This window comes from Acomys minous (assembly GCF_964271855.1).
Source record: "Acomys minous genome assembly, chromosome: 18".
Classification (NCBI taxonomy): domain Eukaryota; kingdom Metazoa; phylum Chordata; class Mammalia; order Rodentia; family Muridae; genus Acomys; species Acomys minous.
Genome location: NC_140501.1, coordinates 51,640,353 through 51,658,598, shown reverse-complemented (window position 1 = coordinate 51,658,598; position 18,246 = coordinate 51,640,353). Strand labels below are relative to the sequence as shown.

Here is an 18,246-nt window from a genome sequence, read left to right as displayed (position 1 = left end):
GGAAAGAACAGAGACAGGACACACACTACATGAATTTTTTTCTTAAGTGTATGTATGGGGGTATGTATGTGTGAGTGTGGTGCCCATGGAGGCCAGAGGTGATGGATCTCCCTGAAGCTGGCGTTTCAAGTGGCAGTCAAGCCCCTGATATAGATGCCAGGAGCACTCAAACCCAGGCTGTTTGGAAGAGCATATGCACTCTTAACCCCTAAGCCACTCCTCCAAACACAAAGTATGAGAATTTTCTAAGTACCAGAAGATTATCCTAGGCTCTTCGCTTACATTCCTTAAACAGAAACATTTGTATCATTTTAAATGAAGTTGAGATTTACTTGCTCAAGGTCACTGGGAATCCGAATCAAGTACAGGGCTTGGGAGGTGGTTTAGTTGGTAGAGTGCCTGACTAGTGCACACAAAGCCGTGGGTTCGGTCCTCAGCACAGCATAAGGCAGGCAAGGTGGTAATCCCATCACTTGGGAGGCAGAAGCAGGAAGTGGGAGGAATTCAAAGTCATGCCCTGCTACAGAGCAAGTTCAAAGCCAGCCTGGGATACCTAAGACCTTGGCCTCAAGCAAACAAAACACAAACAAATCCAAATCATCTGAACCCACATCTGGAGGTCTGGACCTCCATATAAAAGCGTTTCTACATTCAAGCTTCCTAGATACAGACCGCTCCACCCACAATATTCCCAGGCTCCTTGCTCAAGTGTGGGTCTCCTCTTCCTGGGGGTGGGGGGTGGGGTGGGGGTGGCTGTTGGCCGCCAGCCCATAAAGGCAGGAGGAACAGAAGGCGAGGTTGCAGGGCTCAGAAGGCTGTGAGCACAAGGGAGAATGACCCTCTGGGACCCACTTCAGAGAGATAGTTCAACTTTATTTGGTGAGAACAAAGGCTATATAGCCCTTGGGGATAGGTGTACATAATTGGTTGGAGCTAGGCACTTCAAGGATGCTTGTTTTGTACTTGGCAGCACGCTCCTATCATATGAACGGGAACACAGCACCTAGTTATCCTATAGGCGCAGGGAGGGGAGAGCTAGCAGGGAGCTGTGTCAAGAACCATATATCAGATGTGGTTAGGGGCATCTATGTCTAAAGACACTCTCCAGATGAGGTCAGGCAGAGAGGAGGAGGCCCTGCTGGAGAGAGGGAGTACTTCCATCTAGTGCTGAGCTCAGAATGGCTGTCCAAATTGGGAGGGCTGCAACCTCAAACAGCAGGGTTCTTCCAACACCCAAGTTACTTGAAGTTCATCAAGTTCACAGGCTCTGAGTTAAATTCTTTTCCCATTGAATTGTCATGCAACTGATAGCTAAGACTGCTGATCCAAGCACAGGATTGTATTGGAGTAGAATTAATGTTGGTTCCAGAAGAGGCCTGCCAGATTTCTGCAGCACTGAAACTCCCCAAAGGATGTATCAGCCCAATAAACTGTGTGTGTGTGTGTGTGTGTGTGTGTGTGTGTGTGTGTGTGTGTGTGTGTTTCTGCTGTTCTTTCTGCACAAGGGGATCAGGCCAGACCAATGGAAGAGAGAACCAATTGGCAGCTCCGACTGCCCCATTCTGTGAGCAGATCCCAAGGCAGGGCAGCACCTTCAGGTCCTCATGGGATGTCCCCCTGCCCCCAATGTCAACTATCATCAGTGATCCCTGGGGAAATAAACCTTTATTTCAAATATGAACTTGACTGAGCTTTCAGAAGATAAGAGTTGTTCCGCAGCCAGCAGTGGAACTCTGAAAAAGGACTGTGGTGAGCCTGAACAGTTTCACCCAGGTCTTCAGAATTCAGCAGAACCAGGAACAGCAACAAGAGGGTGCCAGCCCGGCAGGGGTTCAGGGCACTGATTCAGGGCCAATGCCCTTCCTGTTTTGCCCCCAGTTTTTCATTTGTAACATCATTTTTGCAGCACTGGAGAGTTGAATTCAGGGTTTTGTGCACCTGAAGTGAGCACTTCACCCTGAATTATATACCAGCCCATTTCTAGAATAGAGTGTGATTATCAGTTAAGTAGGCAGCAAAAACCATCACCTGTAACAGTGTTGTTTTGGAAAGAATACCAGGACTGGAGTCCAAAGACCTGGGCTCAAAATCCCATTTCTACTACTTCACTAAGGTCCTTTGGGCAGCATATGCAAGTCTTCAAGTCTTGAGTGTTCTGATGTTTGAAATAGAGGGGTTATTAAACCTGCCTAAGGACATTGCTGAGAGTTTTCCCCAAGGCACCCACCATTGCGTGTAACATGTACTGGGTGCTCAGTTAAAGCTGTCTGGCTGTATTTGTGTCTGAGTCACACTACTGGAAGCCTGCTCCAAACAAATAATCATCTCTCGAGTTGTCTGATACTTCAGGAGGCATGCATTTTTACGGGGATGGATGCAGCAAGCCTTCTGTTTTATTTTACAAGGTTCACGTCAGCAGAGAAAGACAGAGACTAAGCCTCCACCAACACACACTTTGGGTTGTTTTTTTTGTTGTTGTTGTTGTTGTTTTGTTTTTGTTTTTGTTTTTTGTTTTTTTGTTTTTTGACAGGGCTTCTCTGTGTAGTTTTGGTTGTCCTGAAACTCTCTTTGTAGACCAGGCTAGCCTTGAACTCAAAGATCTGCAGGCCTCTGCCTCCAAAGTGCGGGGATTAAGGATGTGTGCCACCACCACACTTCTATTTTCCTGTGCGTGTCATTACATATCTATTAGCCATCATCCCTCTATCTACAGAGCCATCAGTAAAATGCTAATTCTTGGGCAAATATTAGTGAACATTATTTGTGCTCTGCTTGTAATGTTTCTTACACTCTATAAAGTTACACCAACCTCAAAAGGAATCAAATCTCTGCCACATGCCAAGTATTACAATAGGAATTTCACATGCATTATCACATCTTCTAACCTCACACTGTTAGAGAAAAATCCTATGCCTGTGCTAAGTGAACACTGTAGAAATAATGCAACGGTGGAACCTAGTTATCTGGCACGGCCCGCTCAGTGACTGTCCCAAGGGTGTTAATCACCAGTAGATTCTGTACTGTGGATAGGTCCATTCCAATTATGTCCAGCAGTAAACCGATTGCTGGGCAGACCAAACACTGGTCAGACATAAAATACCAGAGATCACACATAGGTAGCACACAGAGGACAGACAAGTGCTCTCCAACCAGGAGGCTTGGTTGCAACCTAGGGAGAGTGGCCCTAGCTCACCAGCTATCTGCTCATCCTCAAATGACACAACTGTAAAAACAGTATCTAGTTCTTTCCTCATCTCAAGCATTCTAATTATATATATAATTGCTGGGCTGTTTTCAGTCTTCCACTATAAAAACAAAATACATCTGACAACTTTATAGCTGGCAGATGCATAGGAGCACACCGTATCCATTTCTTTGTGGAAGAGTATAGTGTATGTTTTTTCTGGAGGCCAGAAGTCAGCATTAGGTATCTCACTCTCTCCACTATAGTATGTATGTATGTATGTATGTATGTATGTATGTATGTATGTTTTTGTTTTTTTCAAGACAAGGTTTCTCTGTGTAGCCCTGGCCATCCTAGACTCTTTGTAGACCAGGCTAGCCTTGAACTTACAGAGATCTGCCTGCCTCTGCCTCTGCCTCCCTGAATGCTGGTATTATAGGTGTGCACCACTGTGCCTGGTGAGGTTATTTACTTATTTAATTATTTTTAGTTTTTCGAGACAGGGTTTCTCTGTGTAGCCTTAGCTGTCCTGGACTCATTTTGTAGACCAGGCTGGCCTCGAACTCACAGTGATCCACCAACCTCTGTCTTCCAAGTGCTGGGATTAAAGGCATGCGCCACCACCGCCCAGCCAAGGCTAATTTCTTTAGAACACTTTTCCTCTCTCAGAACTTCTTGGTAGCATCCTAGGGCCCAGAGCAAGGAGCTGGAGAGACCCCTTTGCTTTAATATGCCTCTCAACTCAAGACAGACACGCCAACTCAAATCTTGTTCCACTCACTGCTTGGCAGCCATTACTTAGCAAACATCTCCTTGGGCACTTGTTGTCCTAAGTCCTCAGGACAGAGCCATGCCAGTGCCAGCTATATCTGGGCCTCCCAACAGAAATGGCAACAGTGGACCATTGCTCACAGCTCTCTTCCTGGACTTGGGAATCCTGCCCAATAAGATGTAGGGGTGACTGCTTAGGGTAATTACTTTGAGAACAGGAAGGACTTCCTAATGGTTACTCTGTTCTTCTGACAGCCTCTGGCGAGCACCTCCTAACTCTTCCATCCTTGGCTAACACACACACACACACACACACACACACACACACACACACACACACACTTGACTCTCATCAAACTGCAGGCAGACACCCTTAGGATAGTGAAGAGATTTGGGTATCACTATTTCCATGGCTGGGGTAGAACAGCAAGGCTAAGAGTTCTCAATAGACAGAAGAGAAGCGATTGAGCACAAATGACAAGTGACTGGATCTCAGCACCCTGGAGGCTGAAGACCAGACTAGCCTACATAGTAAGATCTTGCTTTGAAAAGAAGATGATAGGAGAAATAGTTTAGTTGGTATTCAACACCAGCATACACATATAACCTCCTGGAATTTGATGAGGAGCTCTTTAAGCTAGGAGCAGCTGTACAGCGGCCAGCAGCATGGACTGATGACACTAGCAACTGCCTTGGGAGATGGTAGGATGGGGCTGAGATACAGACAGGTCAATCTCCACTCCCCCCTGGATGAAGCAGGGGCAGATTAAGCCCTAGGAGTCCTGGGGATGGAAGCTCCTCACTGGACAGTCCCACTGACACCAGCAAGTCTGGTATGCCACAAAATTCCTAACCTACCTGCATGGTTCCATCGCCACACTTTAACCTCTCTCAGTGACAGTTTTTACATCAGAGGAAAACAGGCTGGAGAGGCAGGTGGACTCCCTAATCCAGCCCCACTACAGACAAATTCTGTGATCCTGGACAGGAATACATAGGATCATGTGGTCCCATGGCCTCTAAAGATCTCAGCTGCTTGACCTGTAACATAGGTACAACAGTGCAATCACATACTGTGAAGGCACACAGGGAAACATCTGCCCCAATGACAGCACTGTAGACGAACAGCAGCCGAACACCCTTCTAGTCACACTCTATCCAAAGGAAGCAGACACCTGTAACATAGTGTTGGCTGACAAAAACAAGATGTGCATCTGTCTTGCTTTTAGGGTTCAAACCCAGGACCTCACGGATGCCAGGAAAAGCACTCTCTCCTGGAGGAGCATGCCAGCACAGAGACCACAAACTCTCATTAACAATCTCATATTGCTGGTGAGGTCACTGAGACTAACAGACGGAGACTGTTGTTTTAAGCACTTTACTCTTTTGCAATCATTTTCATATTGAAATGATTACATACCCACAGAAAGTTGCAAAAATAGTAGCAGTCCCTCTCTGTGGAAATGCACCTCTCTTTCAGGTGTGTAACTCAGAGGTGGAGCTGGACCGTCTAGGCTGAGTCAGGGACTTGCTGGAGCCACGGAAGGATTGCATTGGGAGAACGGGATATGGAGCAGCGCCCTGGGGAGACTGTGCTAATCTGACCAGAGATTTATGAGACAGACAACTGAGATTTGCTGAGATGTTCAGGAAAGCAACACCCCACCCAGTTTTCACAGACCCTTCCAACAGAGCTGGCCAAGTCCTTCCTAGCCCAACAATCTGTTAACTGGGCCCTGGACAGTGTTCAGCTTCCAGTCACCAGCTGGGTACTTGGTGATGAAAGGCTTTCTGGTATTACAGGCCCTTGGGTTCCTCAGCCCTTCAGTCCGAGCCACCATCTCTGTGGCCAAGTCTTCCTGTCCCTTCTCTATTCCAACTTGGGAACTTGGAAGAGAAAAACAGCTCGCTCATTTCTCACTGCACTCTTGACTGGATGGGAGTTATTTCACCGCTGACTGACACCCTTCTCTGAGATCCAGTTCTCAAGAATGAGGAAACTCAATCCTCTTCCTTGGTCATGGAGACTGCTTAGAGGTCATGCTGGCCACCAAGGCCATGGGACTCAATACCATCGGGCACCTGGAGTGCTCCCTTCTTTTCTGTTGGGTGCAATATTCCAGGGCTCCCCAATAAGAAAACTAAATATCTCACATACTCACCCCTACATTGGTTGTTCCCTTTGCTCCTTCTTTAGTGCTCACTGGGTGACCAAGTTTATACCCAGAAGGGCATCTCTGAGCAGCTACTGCAGGCTAACCTGCCCTGGGGTCTGCTGACATATTCTGGTGAGACTAACAGCAGATACAGAAAATACTTGTATTCTTTAAAAAAGAAATAAATGTTTCCCACTCAAATGAAAAGCTTTACAGAAGAGGGGAGGGAGCTAGCTCCCTGCTCAGCTGCATGAAGGGGAAAGGTTAAATGGACAGCACAGTAATATATAAGCAGTTTCTTAGTTTTCTCATGGGGATAGTTAACCACCTCAGAATGTTTACCCAAGAGGTAATCTATTATATTTTGTCCAATTTCTTCCTCCAAGAACTGAATCAATTCATGATGTAATGCCCAGGGGAGAACAATCTTTTGGAAACAAAATCTTTCTGGGGACAAGGTTGAGGAAAACATCTTAATATTGTTACAGCTTTGGGCCCTGGGGCCCCAGTTCTTTGCTGGTGGATGGTAGAGTAGGAAATGGGCAGGCGGGTGTATGACAGGGACACCACCTCCTGTTCGGATGCCTAGGATAGTTTTCTTCTCTTGGAGGAATGTAGGAGACACATCCGCTTGGACATTTACTGCATGGCCAAGGCACTGGGGACTCACGCGAGGTTGAAAAGCAGAGATTGCTACTTAAGTCAACTTTGCTCTGGAGCAAACAGGGCTCCTTCTGGATCCTTTTCTGAACTCCCACCCTCAAAACCATTCTATTAAAGAATGGTAAAGCAGTCACCATTCGGTTAATGGCAACAGAAAGGATTTTGGGTAGTTTTTGAGAGCTTCAAGGACTTGGCTGTAGCTGTGGACTCCCAAGGTTCATACAACTAAACCTGCGCAGAACAGCCTCCTAGGATCCCGACCATCTGTCTTACTCAGGCTCCAGTGGGCCAGGCAGAGGCAAAAGCTGAAGACAGTGATTCAGACCTCTTCAAGGGTTCTCAAGCTTTGGCCTGTTAGTGCCTCAACTGTCCCATCTCATTGTGCATTTCGGATAACACAGGCCAGTTTCTTAGAAGATGTCCTATATGTTTTAGTATAGTGTGGGCTGTAAAACAAACAAACAAACAAACAAACTAACAAACAAACAAAGATTTCTAAGGCCAGGACAAAGCCTTGCTTAAAGTTACAAAATTGTTTGTTTAAAGGGAAGATGAGCCATTTCTGAGGCAAAAGACAACAGTGGGATTTGTTTAAATGGCTCAAATTTGACTAGAGGACAATCGTTTTAAAATGCCTGAATAGTTAAAATTAAAAAGGAATCCTACAACTCTCAGAGGGTTAAAAAACAAGTAAAAATTTGGAAAACCAACCAATTAGCCCCACGTCACTCAAGGATACAAAGAACTTAAAGGGACATTTTAAAGGCATCCTTCACCACCACCACCCGCCTCTGAATCTCAGAATCACATTTGTCTGACAGCTTAAGCACGAAAAGCCTAAACCCCAATGTTTTGGGATTTATCTCTCTGGAAGACACCCTTTGGGCTGGTCTGCAGGAATGCAACTGGATTGCTAGCATGCAGGAAGCAGCAGCTTTGCATGGACGTGCACTGCTAGGTTGCAAGATGCGGGCAGAGATTCATCTGCAGTTAGGGGCTGAGCGACAACTGAATTGCCTTCTTCCCCATTCACACCAATGTATTATGCAAAACCCTGGGTGAGTTTTCAGTTTTGAGGGAGCACCTGAAAGGTGGGTTGAAGTCTTTCTTGCCTGACAGACTGCCTGGCTTACAAGTTTGTTTCCACGATGTCTTGGTTTAAGACACAAACCAAGAACCTGTGGATGCTAAGGAACCATAAATCCCAGGTTATTACTGTGATTAATAATAATCGGACTTTGTCAGGGTCATGAAGCGCAATGGCATATTACAAAATGAATTATCGACTGTGCACAATACCTTTTCCCTGTGGAGGCAAAGGGGTACTTAAAGGCAAGTGGGGGTGACTGGAGTCAGTACTCAGTGCTGGAGGTTGCCTCATAAAGGAACCATTGATGCTTCTTGGAGGGGATCTTGGGGAGAGGGACACAGAAGGCTACTATCAAGGGGCCTCTAGTGCATATTTGCTAGGTTTGATGGCCTTAGAATTCTCAGATTCTCAGTGGTCTCTAAATGTTTAAATACTTACATTCAAGCATTTATCACTCTTTAGGGACCTCTGTGGAATTATTTACATTGGGAGTTAGTATTATCAGACAGTTCATTCTTAAAATATTAGCAAAAGTTGTCTAGTTAAAAGTATTACAACAAATGCATTCTTCAAGACAAATCTCTAAGAAAAAAAGAAGTTACCTGCAAGCTGTAAATATGTGCATTAAGTTTCCCCCGTGGTATTTGCTTTGGCTGTGACCTCTTCTGATGTTTAGTCGAACAAGGGCTAAAAATTGTCAAACCGAATTCTTGTCCTGAGAGCTGAACTCTGCTGCCAGTTTGAGAGAAACACACATCCAGGTTTAGGGAATCTGTTGTGTTTGTTTTGGCTATGACATAGGGCAGAACGGTTTCCATCCCATTCGAATGCATTCAAGAGAGTTTGAAATATTGCACAATAAAAGCCATTCATTATATCTGTCTCCCTTCCCTTCCAAAAACAAAAATGGCTGCCCAGTTCCAAATCGACACAGGGGGCAGGAAGGAGGAGGCAGAGGGTCACTGGAAACCACCCAAGACTAACACCAGGTTTTTCAGGTTTGAATCGGGGGAATATTCTTAAAGCCTTCATTCTCAGTTTTTAATTTTAAAACAAGACAATTCTGGCACGAATGACGGAAAATAGACATGCTGTATTTGCTCAAATGTCAGGTAGAAAACCATATAGCTTACCTTCTGAAAAAAAAAAGTCATTCACTCAGTTTCAGCTAGGAAACTTCAACTGTCTGATGTCAGTTTTATACTGAAAAAATTATTCCACTATTTGAGGCAGACATTTGGAAGAATGGTTTTGTAAACACCTAAGGTACCTTCAGAGAAGGAAATGCCATTTAGCTTTGTTTACCAACAGATACCCAGGATATCAGAACTCTGGAGATGCAGTGAGGGTTTTAAATGATTGTGCCCGATCAAAGCTGGTAAGATTATGAAATATCACACTGCAGCAGAAAAACTTAAAGTATATTTAAGTAGGGTGACTAAGACTACAAAAATCAACAACTAGTGGCTTCTTTGAAATCCCAGAGATCAAAACTTTAGGTTTACACATAAGGTCTTGGAAATCTCAACTTTCCTTTACCTTTTCATACGTCATCATGCTTACATACCAAAACATAGGAACTTCCAGAAAATACCTAAATCCCAATCTCTTCTCTAATACATTTTTGGAGTCTGACCTCAGTTGAAGAGATAGAAAAAAAATGTCCATTCAATGACAGGAATTATTCAACTCCTTAATTCAGCAATTAGGTTACTGCTGAATCATTAAAAAAAAAAAAAGGATTAAAAAATGCTCACTGGACATACTTAAAGGTATTAGGCCATAGCATGCTACAGTCAGTCTACAAAATCAAAGCCATGCATGCAATTCTCCAGTGATTTTAAGAAAAATTCTGCTGTGTGCATGTGCACAATTACTTATTTGAATTTAACACCAACTTCACTTGATCTCGGCCTTCAAACCCAGCAAGAAAGAATAAGACTGCCTGAGACAGAGCAGAGGCAGCAGGAGACTTACAAGGTGTATGAAGTCGAGTCATGCCTTTACATGTTTGTTATGGTCAAATCAGTACTAGGAGCAAGCGCAGAAACGTGTGCCTATAACCCCAGCACTCAGGGAGGCAGACGCAGGCACATCTCTGAGTTTGAGACCAGCTTGGTTTACAAAGTGATTTTAGGACAGCCACAGTTACAGAGAAATCTTGTCTTGAAAAACCAACCAACCAACCAACCAGCCAAATCCCAACAATTCAGCACTAGTCTTTCAAATGTATGCCTCACCAAGAGGTACTCACTGGTTAAAACATAACAGAAGGGGGAAAAATACACAACACACGCCTACAGGTCATGAAGCCACCTACACATACAGTTTCCAACCACTGAGAGTGAAAGGGCATTTGTAAAGACTGTGCCTTTTCAAGACCTCCTGGGAAGCACAGCAGCCTTGCCCCATGGAGACTGACCTGGGAACTGCCTTTACCAGCCCACCTTACATCGTTAATATGCTTCTTAGAGAAACAGAGCATCCAAATACTTAGAAACAGTGTCTGCATCCAGTAGTTGCTGAATAAATGGCTGGTCAGTGATTAATAGTCTTCCTACCTGGATGATTAGGTGCAGGGAAATTTGCCTATGTTAAGAAACAATTCTCAAGTCTTGGGGTTACATTTTGAGCATGGAAAGACAGTTTTATAGTCAAGCAAACTTTATGAAAGTAAAGCCAACTTCATGAAAATAAGTGAACCAAATTTACGTTTTGTAAAAAAGAAAGTAAATTTAACTCTTAACTTGAATTTAGAAGACAATATTCAAATAAAGCTATTACTTGTAAACAACTGTCAGAGGCACAGAGTCATGATGCAGATGAACCGCAGCAAACTTTCACTGGGTTCAGGAACTGACCCAGGGAAGCTGGCTTCCCACCCTTTCCCTGGATGCTTTTACTGCTGACTCATGTCTCCAAAAGGGAGCAATGCTCTGGGTAAGGTGAAGGCCCCAGAGAGATTTGGTTAACCCTTTGCTTCAGATGGCTTCTAGTCTGTCCCTATCCCTATAAGGAAACAGTGATAAAATTCACAGCCAAAAGGGAAAAGCCTTCAAAATATATTAACGCTGGGGACCAACAGACCCAGATACAGACCCATATGATTTCAACAAAGGTATCAACACAAGTCAATGAATAAAATAGGCTTTTCAACAGACGATGTTGGCTGACTTCCACTTAAAACAAACAAAAGGCCACTGAACCTCTATGGCACACAGAAACTAACTCCAAGTAGATGGAAAATTGAATCAAGAAATATAACCATGAAACGTCTAGAAAATCTTTGAGCCTGGGAAATGTTTTTTCTTTTGGCTCTTTGAGACAGATCAGAAAAACCTGGATCTCACTAAATGTCCTAGGCTGCCTTTGAACCCACAAAAATCCTCCTGACTCTGCCTCCCCAGTGATGGTATTATAGACATGAAACACTATGCCTGGCTACCCCTAGCATACAAAAGACACGAACCATTAAAGAAAAGAAAAAGTTAACTCTTGTAAGTTGTTTTACTTTAATAAACTTAACTTTTAAAAATAATGCTTTCAATATAAAGCATGAGTCAGGCATTATTGATCACACTGTCCTTGCTATGCTGACTCAGAGCTGTGCCCTCATCCTGACGCTCCTGTCAGAGCAGACGAGTAAGGAAGAATATGCACAGAGTATCATGTGGGATGGGAGAAGATGAAAGAAGGCCAAATACCAGCTGTATATTAGAGGAACTTTCCAGAATCCACAGCCATAGAGATACAAATATATAATTCCACAAAGGGCTGAAAGGCCGAGGGAGCCTAGGGCTGTCTGCAGTGAGACTGACAGTCATGGACTCTGTAGCATAGATGCTGCAGAATGGTCTACGTATCAACCACACCTGCGCAGCAGTCTAGAAGCACAGCAGCTGAGTACAGAATACTGCTTATACTTCATCTAAATGTGCTCTCTGCTTTCTCCACATACCCTCATAAATTCCAGATAAGGACTGAGTAAAAATATCGGGAAGTTCAAGCAACCTGGAAGTTCAGGCAACAGCAGGTACAAGCAACCCTGGGCTACCCGTTTGCACGTCGAAGGAAAACTGTAGGAACCACACTGCCATCTTCTGGAAGAAATGAGAATCTGCAAGGACAGAGGCAAGGAAGACATTCCAAGTTAAACATCCAGGGTTAGACTTCTAGAAAAAAAGATTAAGACAGGAAAGTGCTTTTCAGTTTACCATTGATGAAAAGAAGCAGGAGAGGGGTAGAGGCGGCGAGCATAATCAAACACAGAAGTGAACTTTACAATAAGCCTCTGATACAGGTGAGACATAGATTATGTCTAAGGCTCTCAATCTGTGGGTCATGACTCCTCTGAGGGGGAACCAACCACCTTTTCACAGGGTCACCTAAAACCACTAGAAAACACATATTTATGATTTATAACTAGCCAAATTAGTTATGAAGTAGCAACAAAAATAATTTTATGCTTGGGGCAGTCATTACAACATGACAAACTATATTAAAGGGTTGCAGCATTAGGAAGGTTGAGAACCACTGGTCTAAGGGATGCCTATAAACACCAAGCATTTATAATCACACGTTTTGGAATGAATCTAATTTTAGGTTTGATGTAGAAAATTAGGTTTAGTGTAGAAAATGAGACCAAGTTTTCATTAAACACATGAATCACAATCAGCCGGCACTTTATGAGAATTCGGTGTGTAAACTGTTGCCCATCAGATGCAGCTCAGTTAGCGATCAATAGCTTTTGCGCTTTATCTCAAACAAGAGCAAAATAAACCCAAGACCATTTAACATGGTTCTAAGTTTGTGTGTTTGGGCCTTCCCCCTCCCCCTTAAAAAGTTACCCAACCTGAAAAGTTTCCAAACTAGTTAATTCTTCATCTTTTTGGTCAGTGGTACTGACTTAGTGACCACATACATGGGAGAGAAAAGTCCACAAATGATTTACATGTAGAGATAAAAGAAGTTTTGGACAATTCACCATTGAGCAGAAGAAATTGGGGATCACTTTGCCTGTTAATGTAAAATACATCAGTCCTTCTCAGCGGGGTCTCCAGACCTGGCGGTGCCAAAGCGGTAACAAATAGCTCCACCTCTGAGGGGGAAATGGGCCGCCCAGCAGGAGCTTTCTTCCCTGGTGGGTTATTTATAGGGAGCTCTATTTGTTAACATGTTTCTGCTATCAGGCTGAAGGACAGCTAGTGATTTAAAGGATTTCTGGGACCATTGTTTAATGATAAGACGATTTATGTTCATTTGCAGATTCCATAAAATAGTGGTTTAGATTTTTAAATGGTGGCCACCAGGACTAGGGGGTTGCTAAGGGACCAGGCAAGCGACAATATTCAACTGCTGGAAAGTGCTCTTAATCAGTGATTTATGTTGGTAAACAAATTTTTTACAACACTTCTAAGTTTCTACTTTTCAAAAATAAATTTAATAGGAAACAAGGAATTAAATTCTAAATTAGCTGTGACTCGTTTGAACAATCTGAGAGAATGATTACAAAGTTATTTCTAAGTACATACTCATTTATAACAACGGATCTGGTCACTGAAGAAAATTTTCAATGTAGGGCCTCACTTTCCCTTAATTACCAAAGGAAAATTTTGATTTGAGGTAGATGACCAAGTCATCAAAGTGGGTCTTCAATTTAACCTAAAGAAAAGAAAAAGTCATTCTAAAGGATGAGTTCCAGAAGAGTCAGCCTTCAGTGGTAAATGGGTACTTACAACAAAGAAAAATGCAGAAACACACTGTTGGGTCTAGAAATGAATGTGCTAACAAGAGACTAATAAACATACTAAGCATTTGGAGGGGGAAGAGACGAAACTCACAACTCAAATGATTTTTATTAGAAACGTGCAGGGCAGTGCAGTTGAATAGGATGGACCAAGCAAGGAGGAAGCTGGGATCCCTTCCTCTAAGGACCAATGCCAGGTCAAATTGTCAGTTCTTGCCTTGGTTCTCCTGTGCCCAGGTCCCTCAGGGTAATTGACAGCTTTCTCCCTTCTTGAGAGAGGGTCTTCTCTTGCAGCGTGGTAGCTGTGCTGTACTCTCAGTGTCTGTGAGTGTCGGCACACAGAAGCTCTTCTTCCTCTTTCCAGGCAGCGTGGAAGAAGCAACATCCTGGCTCTCACTGACTGAGATGGATGGCAGGGCACCTGGCTTCTGTTCTGAGGATACTGTCTCTTCTGTGGAGGATGTACTTTCAAGTCCTCTGCTGTCAGAGGTACAAATTGTCATTCTCCTTTTGGTTTTCTGGACAATGGGAGGACTTGGAGTCAGCCATACAAGCCCTGTACTTTCCAGGTCTTTCTGGAGCCTCATGCTGCGCCTCACTTTGGCTTGCCCGCTTGTTCTCTGCAAGCTCTGCTCTATGGTGTCAGACAGATCTTCAATCAGTTGGGAGCTTTCAGAATGTATTTCTACAGACTTTCCCCCACCATAGAAAGACAAAGGGGTACCGCTTTGTTCCAGGCCTGAATTCTGACCCTCACAATACATAGTGTGTCTTCTTCGTTTCCTTTCTCTACCACTCATGACCCTGTCATTTTCTGTACATTTTCTCCCTACATTCTCACTGTGGCTTGTGGATGCTTTTATATTTTCAACTTGGATATCTTCAGAACAATTATGTTCCCTTTCTGAGTCAGATGTGGAAAGGCTGCACTGTGGACTCCCCTTTGGAGCCACGTATTTACTCTCCTCCTCACGCGTTATATTCACACTCTCTAGAGCTGCAAGGGTCTCACAAGGACTTTCTACATTTTCACCAGCCTTGAAAACATCCTGGACCTGAGGACTGCATGGAGGCTCCGGATCACTGGACACGGTGTGTTCTTGGGTCTCAGAAGCACAAGGCACAAGGCTGCTTTCGGTCTTGCTCTCAATTTTTGGCTCCTTTGCACTTTCTACTCTGGTGCTATTGTCACTGTCGGTGTCCCTGGTACTGGCATTCGGCCCTCCCTCAGAAGCAGCAGTGAATGGCAACAGGCAGCTGCACAGTTCAGACACTCGAGGCTGAGCCAAAGCTGGATCCAGCTCAGGAGAATCCTCCTTCTGTGGCAAGAGTCTCTTTCTTTTCACAGGAACGCCAAGAGAGAGCGCTTCTTCCAGCTCACCACTTCCACTGACGTCATCTATGGGCATATAAACACAGGTAAATTCAATTATGAAGGAACAGTGCAGGAGCACTGAATAAGCACTGTTTGGCTTATATAAACGTGCTCTATGAATACTGTCTTTTAAGCTTTCAGAACTTGCACGGCCTACAATCATCACACTGTTCTTGTTCTCATCTGTCATTCTTTGTCCTTGTTTCTGCCTCAGTCCATAGGTTAAGAAAACAAGTGTTCAATGCATGAATTAATAAAGTGCACAACTGCAGACTACAAAAGTGAGACTGCTGTCTTAAAACAGTTTCCTTTCTCTAATGGGCTCCCCATACGACAAAGTCCAATAGTGTGAGACATTTCCTATTTAGCTGAAAAAAAAAATGCACATCACACTTTCCAAATTCTATCAATGACTTTTTGAAACAAGGTGATAAAAATAAGAATTCTGGGGAATTTGAAGTGTGTAGCTGTCACGTCTTCTAAGAATTCCCATATAATATATTGCAGAGTCTAGCCCTTGGCCCTCCTTCCTGACTAAGTAAGCTTCATCCTCCAAGCAGGAACATCACATGTAGCCTTGTGTATGTTTATAGTAGTTCACAGGTGAGAAAACCACTAGTAAGGTTTGAGCTTGACAAGGAACATGCTCTAGATCAGTGGTTCTCAACCTTCCTAATGCTGTGACCTTTTAGTACAGTTCCTTATGCTGGGATGACCCCCAACCATACAATAATATTTGTTGCTATTTCCTAACTGTAATTTTGCTGGTCATGAATTGTAATATAAATAGCTGTTTTCTGATGGTCTTAGGCAACCCACATGAAACGGTCATTCGACCCCCAAGGGAGTTGTGACTCACAGGTTGAAAACCACTGTTCTAGAGGAATTCAGTCCTTATAATTCTAAATCAATGCTATTAGAGTCCATCTCTCCTATTACCCAAGATAATGTTTTTAGTCGGTCATTCAAGTGACATGTTTTAAATTAAGTCAAAGCTGAAAGATACATATAAAACATAGCTAAGCCTAAAGTTAAAAAAGTCTAGGACAGCCAAGACTAAACAGAGAAACCCTGTCTCTCTCTCTCTCTCTCTCTCTCTCTCTCTCTCTCTCTCTCTCTCTCTCTCTCTCACACACACACACACACACACACACACATACACAAAACCAACCAAAAAACCTTAGACTTTATAGGGGCTGAAGATGGCTCAGTGCTTAAGAACACTTGGTGCTCTTGCAGATGTTTGGTTTCCAACACCCTATCACAGCTCACAACCATCTGTAACTCCAGTTCTGGGGATCTGATGCCTTCTTCTGGCCACAGCAGGCACCAGGTATGCATATGGGTCACATACATACACGCAAGCAAAACATTCACACATAAAATGAGTAAATCTTAGGGTATAATCAACCTGGTCTTGGCTTGTTAAAGCAACTTTTAAGGTACTCCAGCTCAACTCATAAATGTTTCTAGATTACAATCCTGAGGAAACGTTACAAGACAATGCTTTCTGCTTTGCCGTCTCTGGTGTTAACTCTTCGACTCTACATATTAATAAGCAAGTATCTTATCCACTTTCTGTGTACAACCAAATATAAGTCATAGTGACAAAATGCTTTAAGGACCAAAAAGCAGATGAACAGAAATCATCTACCCCAAATTACATGCAAATTTTATGTCTGGATTTGTCTGATAAAAATGATGAGAATTTTATCATATTCTGAGAGTCTACGCCCCTCACAGGCTACAGACTACTAGCCCTTTACTTGTAACAAATTCATAAATTTATAAAAATGAATGGGAAAAGGGAAGAGAAAAAGAGTACAGTGGCAACAAAACGGGTGAAAGAGAGAATAAGCTAAAGGTGTGTGTGTGTGTGTGTGTGTGTGTGTGTGTGTGTGTGTGTGTGTGACAGAGAGAGAGAGAGAGAGAGAGAGAGAAAGAGAGATACCTGAACATGTCCTCTGTGTGCAGTCGTTCAGAGGTGTTATTTCAGAGACTTCAGGCAACTCAGGAATAGGGCTCAGGAGTGGCTTCTTGGATGCAATGTCTCTTTGCCCATATAAGCATTTATCAACACCTTTTCCTGCCCTTCTTTTCTTTTTTCTGTACCTTTTTAAAACCTGAAAAGATATGTATTAAGATAGTGTAACTTAAGATTGATGTTAGATTAGGCCCATTCATGTCTAAGTTAAACTTTTTTTAAAGTTTGTGGTTTTATTTTTTACAACAAACTTTAAAATCAGTTACTCCATTTAAAAAATTACTCAAATGCCAGAAAGGTAACTTATATAAAGTCAGATAAAATATGAATCCAAACTCAATAAAGTACAGACTTTATTTCCATTGAGAATTTGCTGAAATAAAATGGCAGATTAGATGCTATGGAGTTGGATAAAGCTAATTAATGAGATTTGTAACCAGGCATGATAACCCAAGAGTAATCTAGCATGGAGGGGCTCAGGAGATAGCTCAGAGATTAAGAGCCCAAGCTGCTCTTCTCTGAGTAACTCTCTTAAATTCCCAACATCCATGGTGGCTCCAGTCCCAGGGTGTCCAATGGCACCAGGCACACATGTAGTCATACAACAGGCAAAACACTTACAGGGGGTGGGAAGGGGGGGTTGATCTAGCATGATTATCTACTCAAGTGCTATGGGAGGCTGCGTTCTCCTACGCCCGTTGAGGAGACAACAGGTGCTTACCTAACACTGAAAGGGAACAGAAATCTGAATGAACTAATACAAACAATACACAAATTAATCATGATTAAAGAGATCACACAGGCTTAGGATACAGCACGCAAAAGGCTTTATTTAGGTTTGAGCTCTAGTACTGTAAAAGAGGACACTCCCAGCATTAGGGAGGCAGAGGCAGGTGAATCTGTGTGAGTTTGAGGCCAGCCTGAACTACAAAGGGAGTTCCAGGACAGCCAGAGCTACACATAGAGAAACCCTGTCGTGCAAAACCAAAAAAGAAAGAAAAAAGGCAAAAAGGCTACAATAAGACAGCAGACTTATAAAAAATGTTAATATCCATAAAAACTTTAAAAAGTGGCCTAACAACTTATGGGATGCAGGATTATATTTAATTCTGAATGCCCTACCAACACTGAGAAGTAGTTTTGTTTAAAAATGAAAAATGTTCCATATGGAAAAAAAAAACTTTAGGCAAATTAAAATATTATACTGAAACTCAAGCAAGATGCTTACTAACAATAGGAATGAAAGATCCTCAGACTTTCAATATAAAACATGTTTT

The 18,246-nt window shown here is 43.1% G+C and overlaps 1 protein-coding gene across 5 annotated transcripts in view; it reads right to left on the bottom strand.

The window, feature by feature from the left end:
- Positions 1-13,700: 13,700 nt before the first annotated feature.
- The window catches only part of CDCA2 (cell division cycle associated 2), a 38,367-nt gene continuing 33,821 nt past the window's right edge, over positions 13,701-18,246 (bottom strand). For all 5 annotated transcript variants that reach the window (XM_084766990.1, XM_084766992.1, XM_084766991.1 and 2 more), the window contains 2 exons: positions 16,937-17,108; positions 13,701-15,009 (listed from right to left, as the gene is read on the bottom strand). In XM_084766990.1, coding sequence (XP_084623116.1) covers positions 13,853-15,009; positions 16,937-17,108 — 1,329 coding nt within the window. In that variant the 3' untranslated portion in view covers positions 13,701-13,852. The remainder of the gene's footprint in view (positions 15,010-16,936; positions 17,109-18,246) is intronic.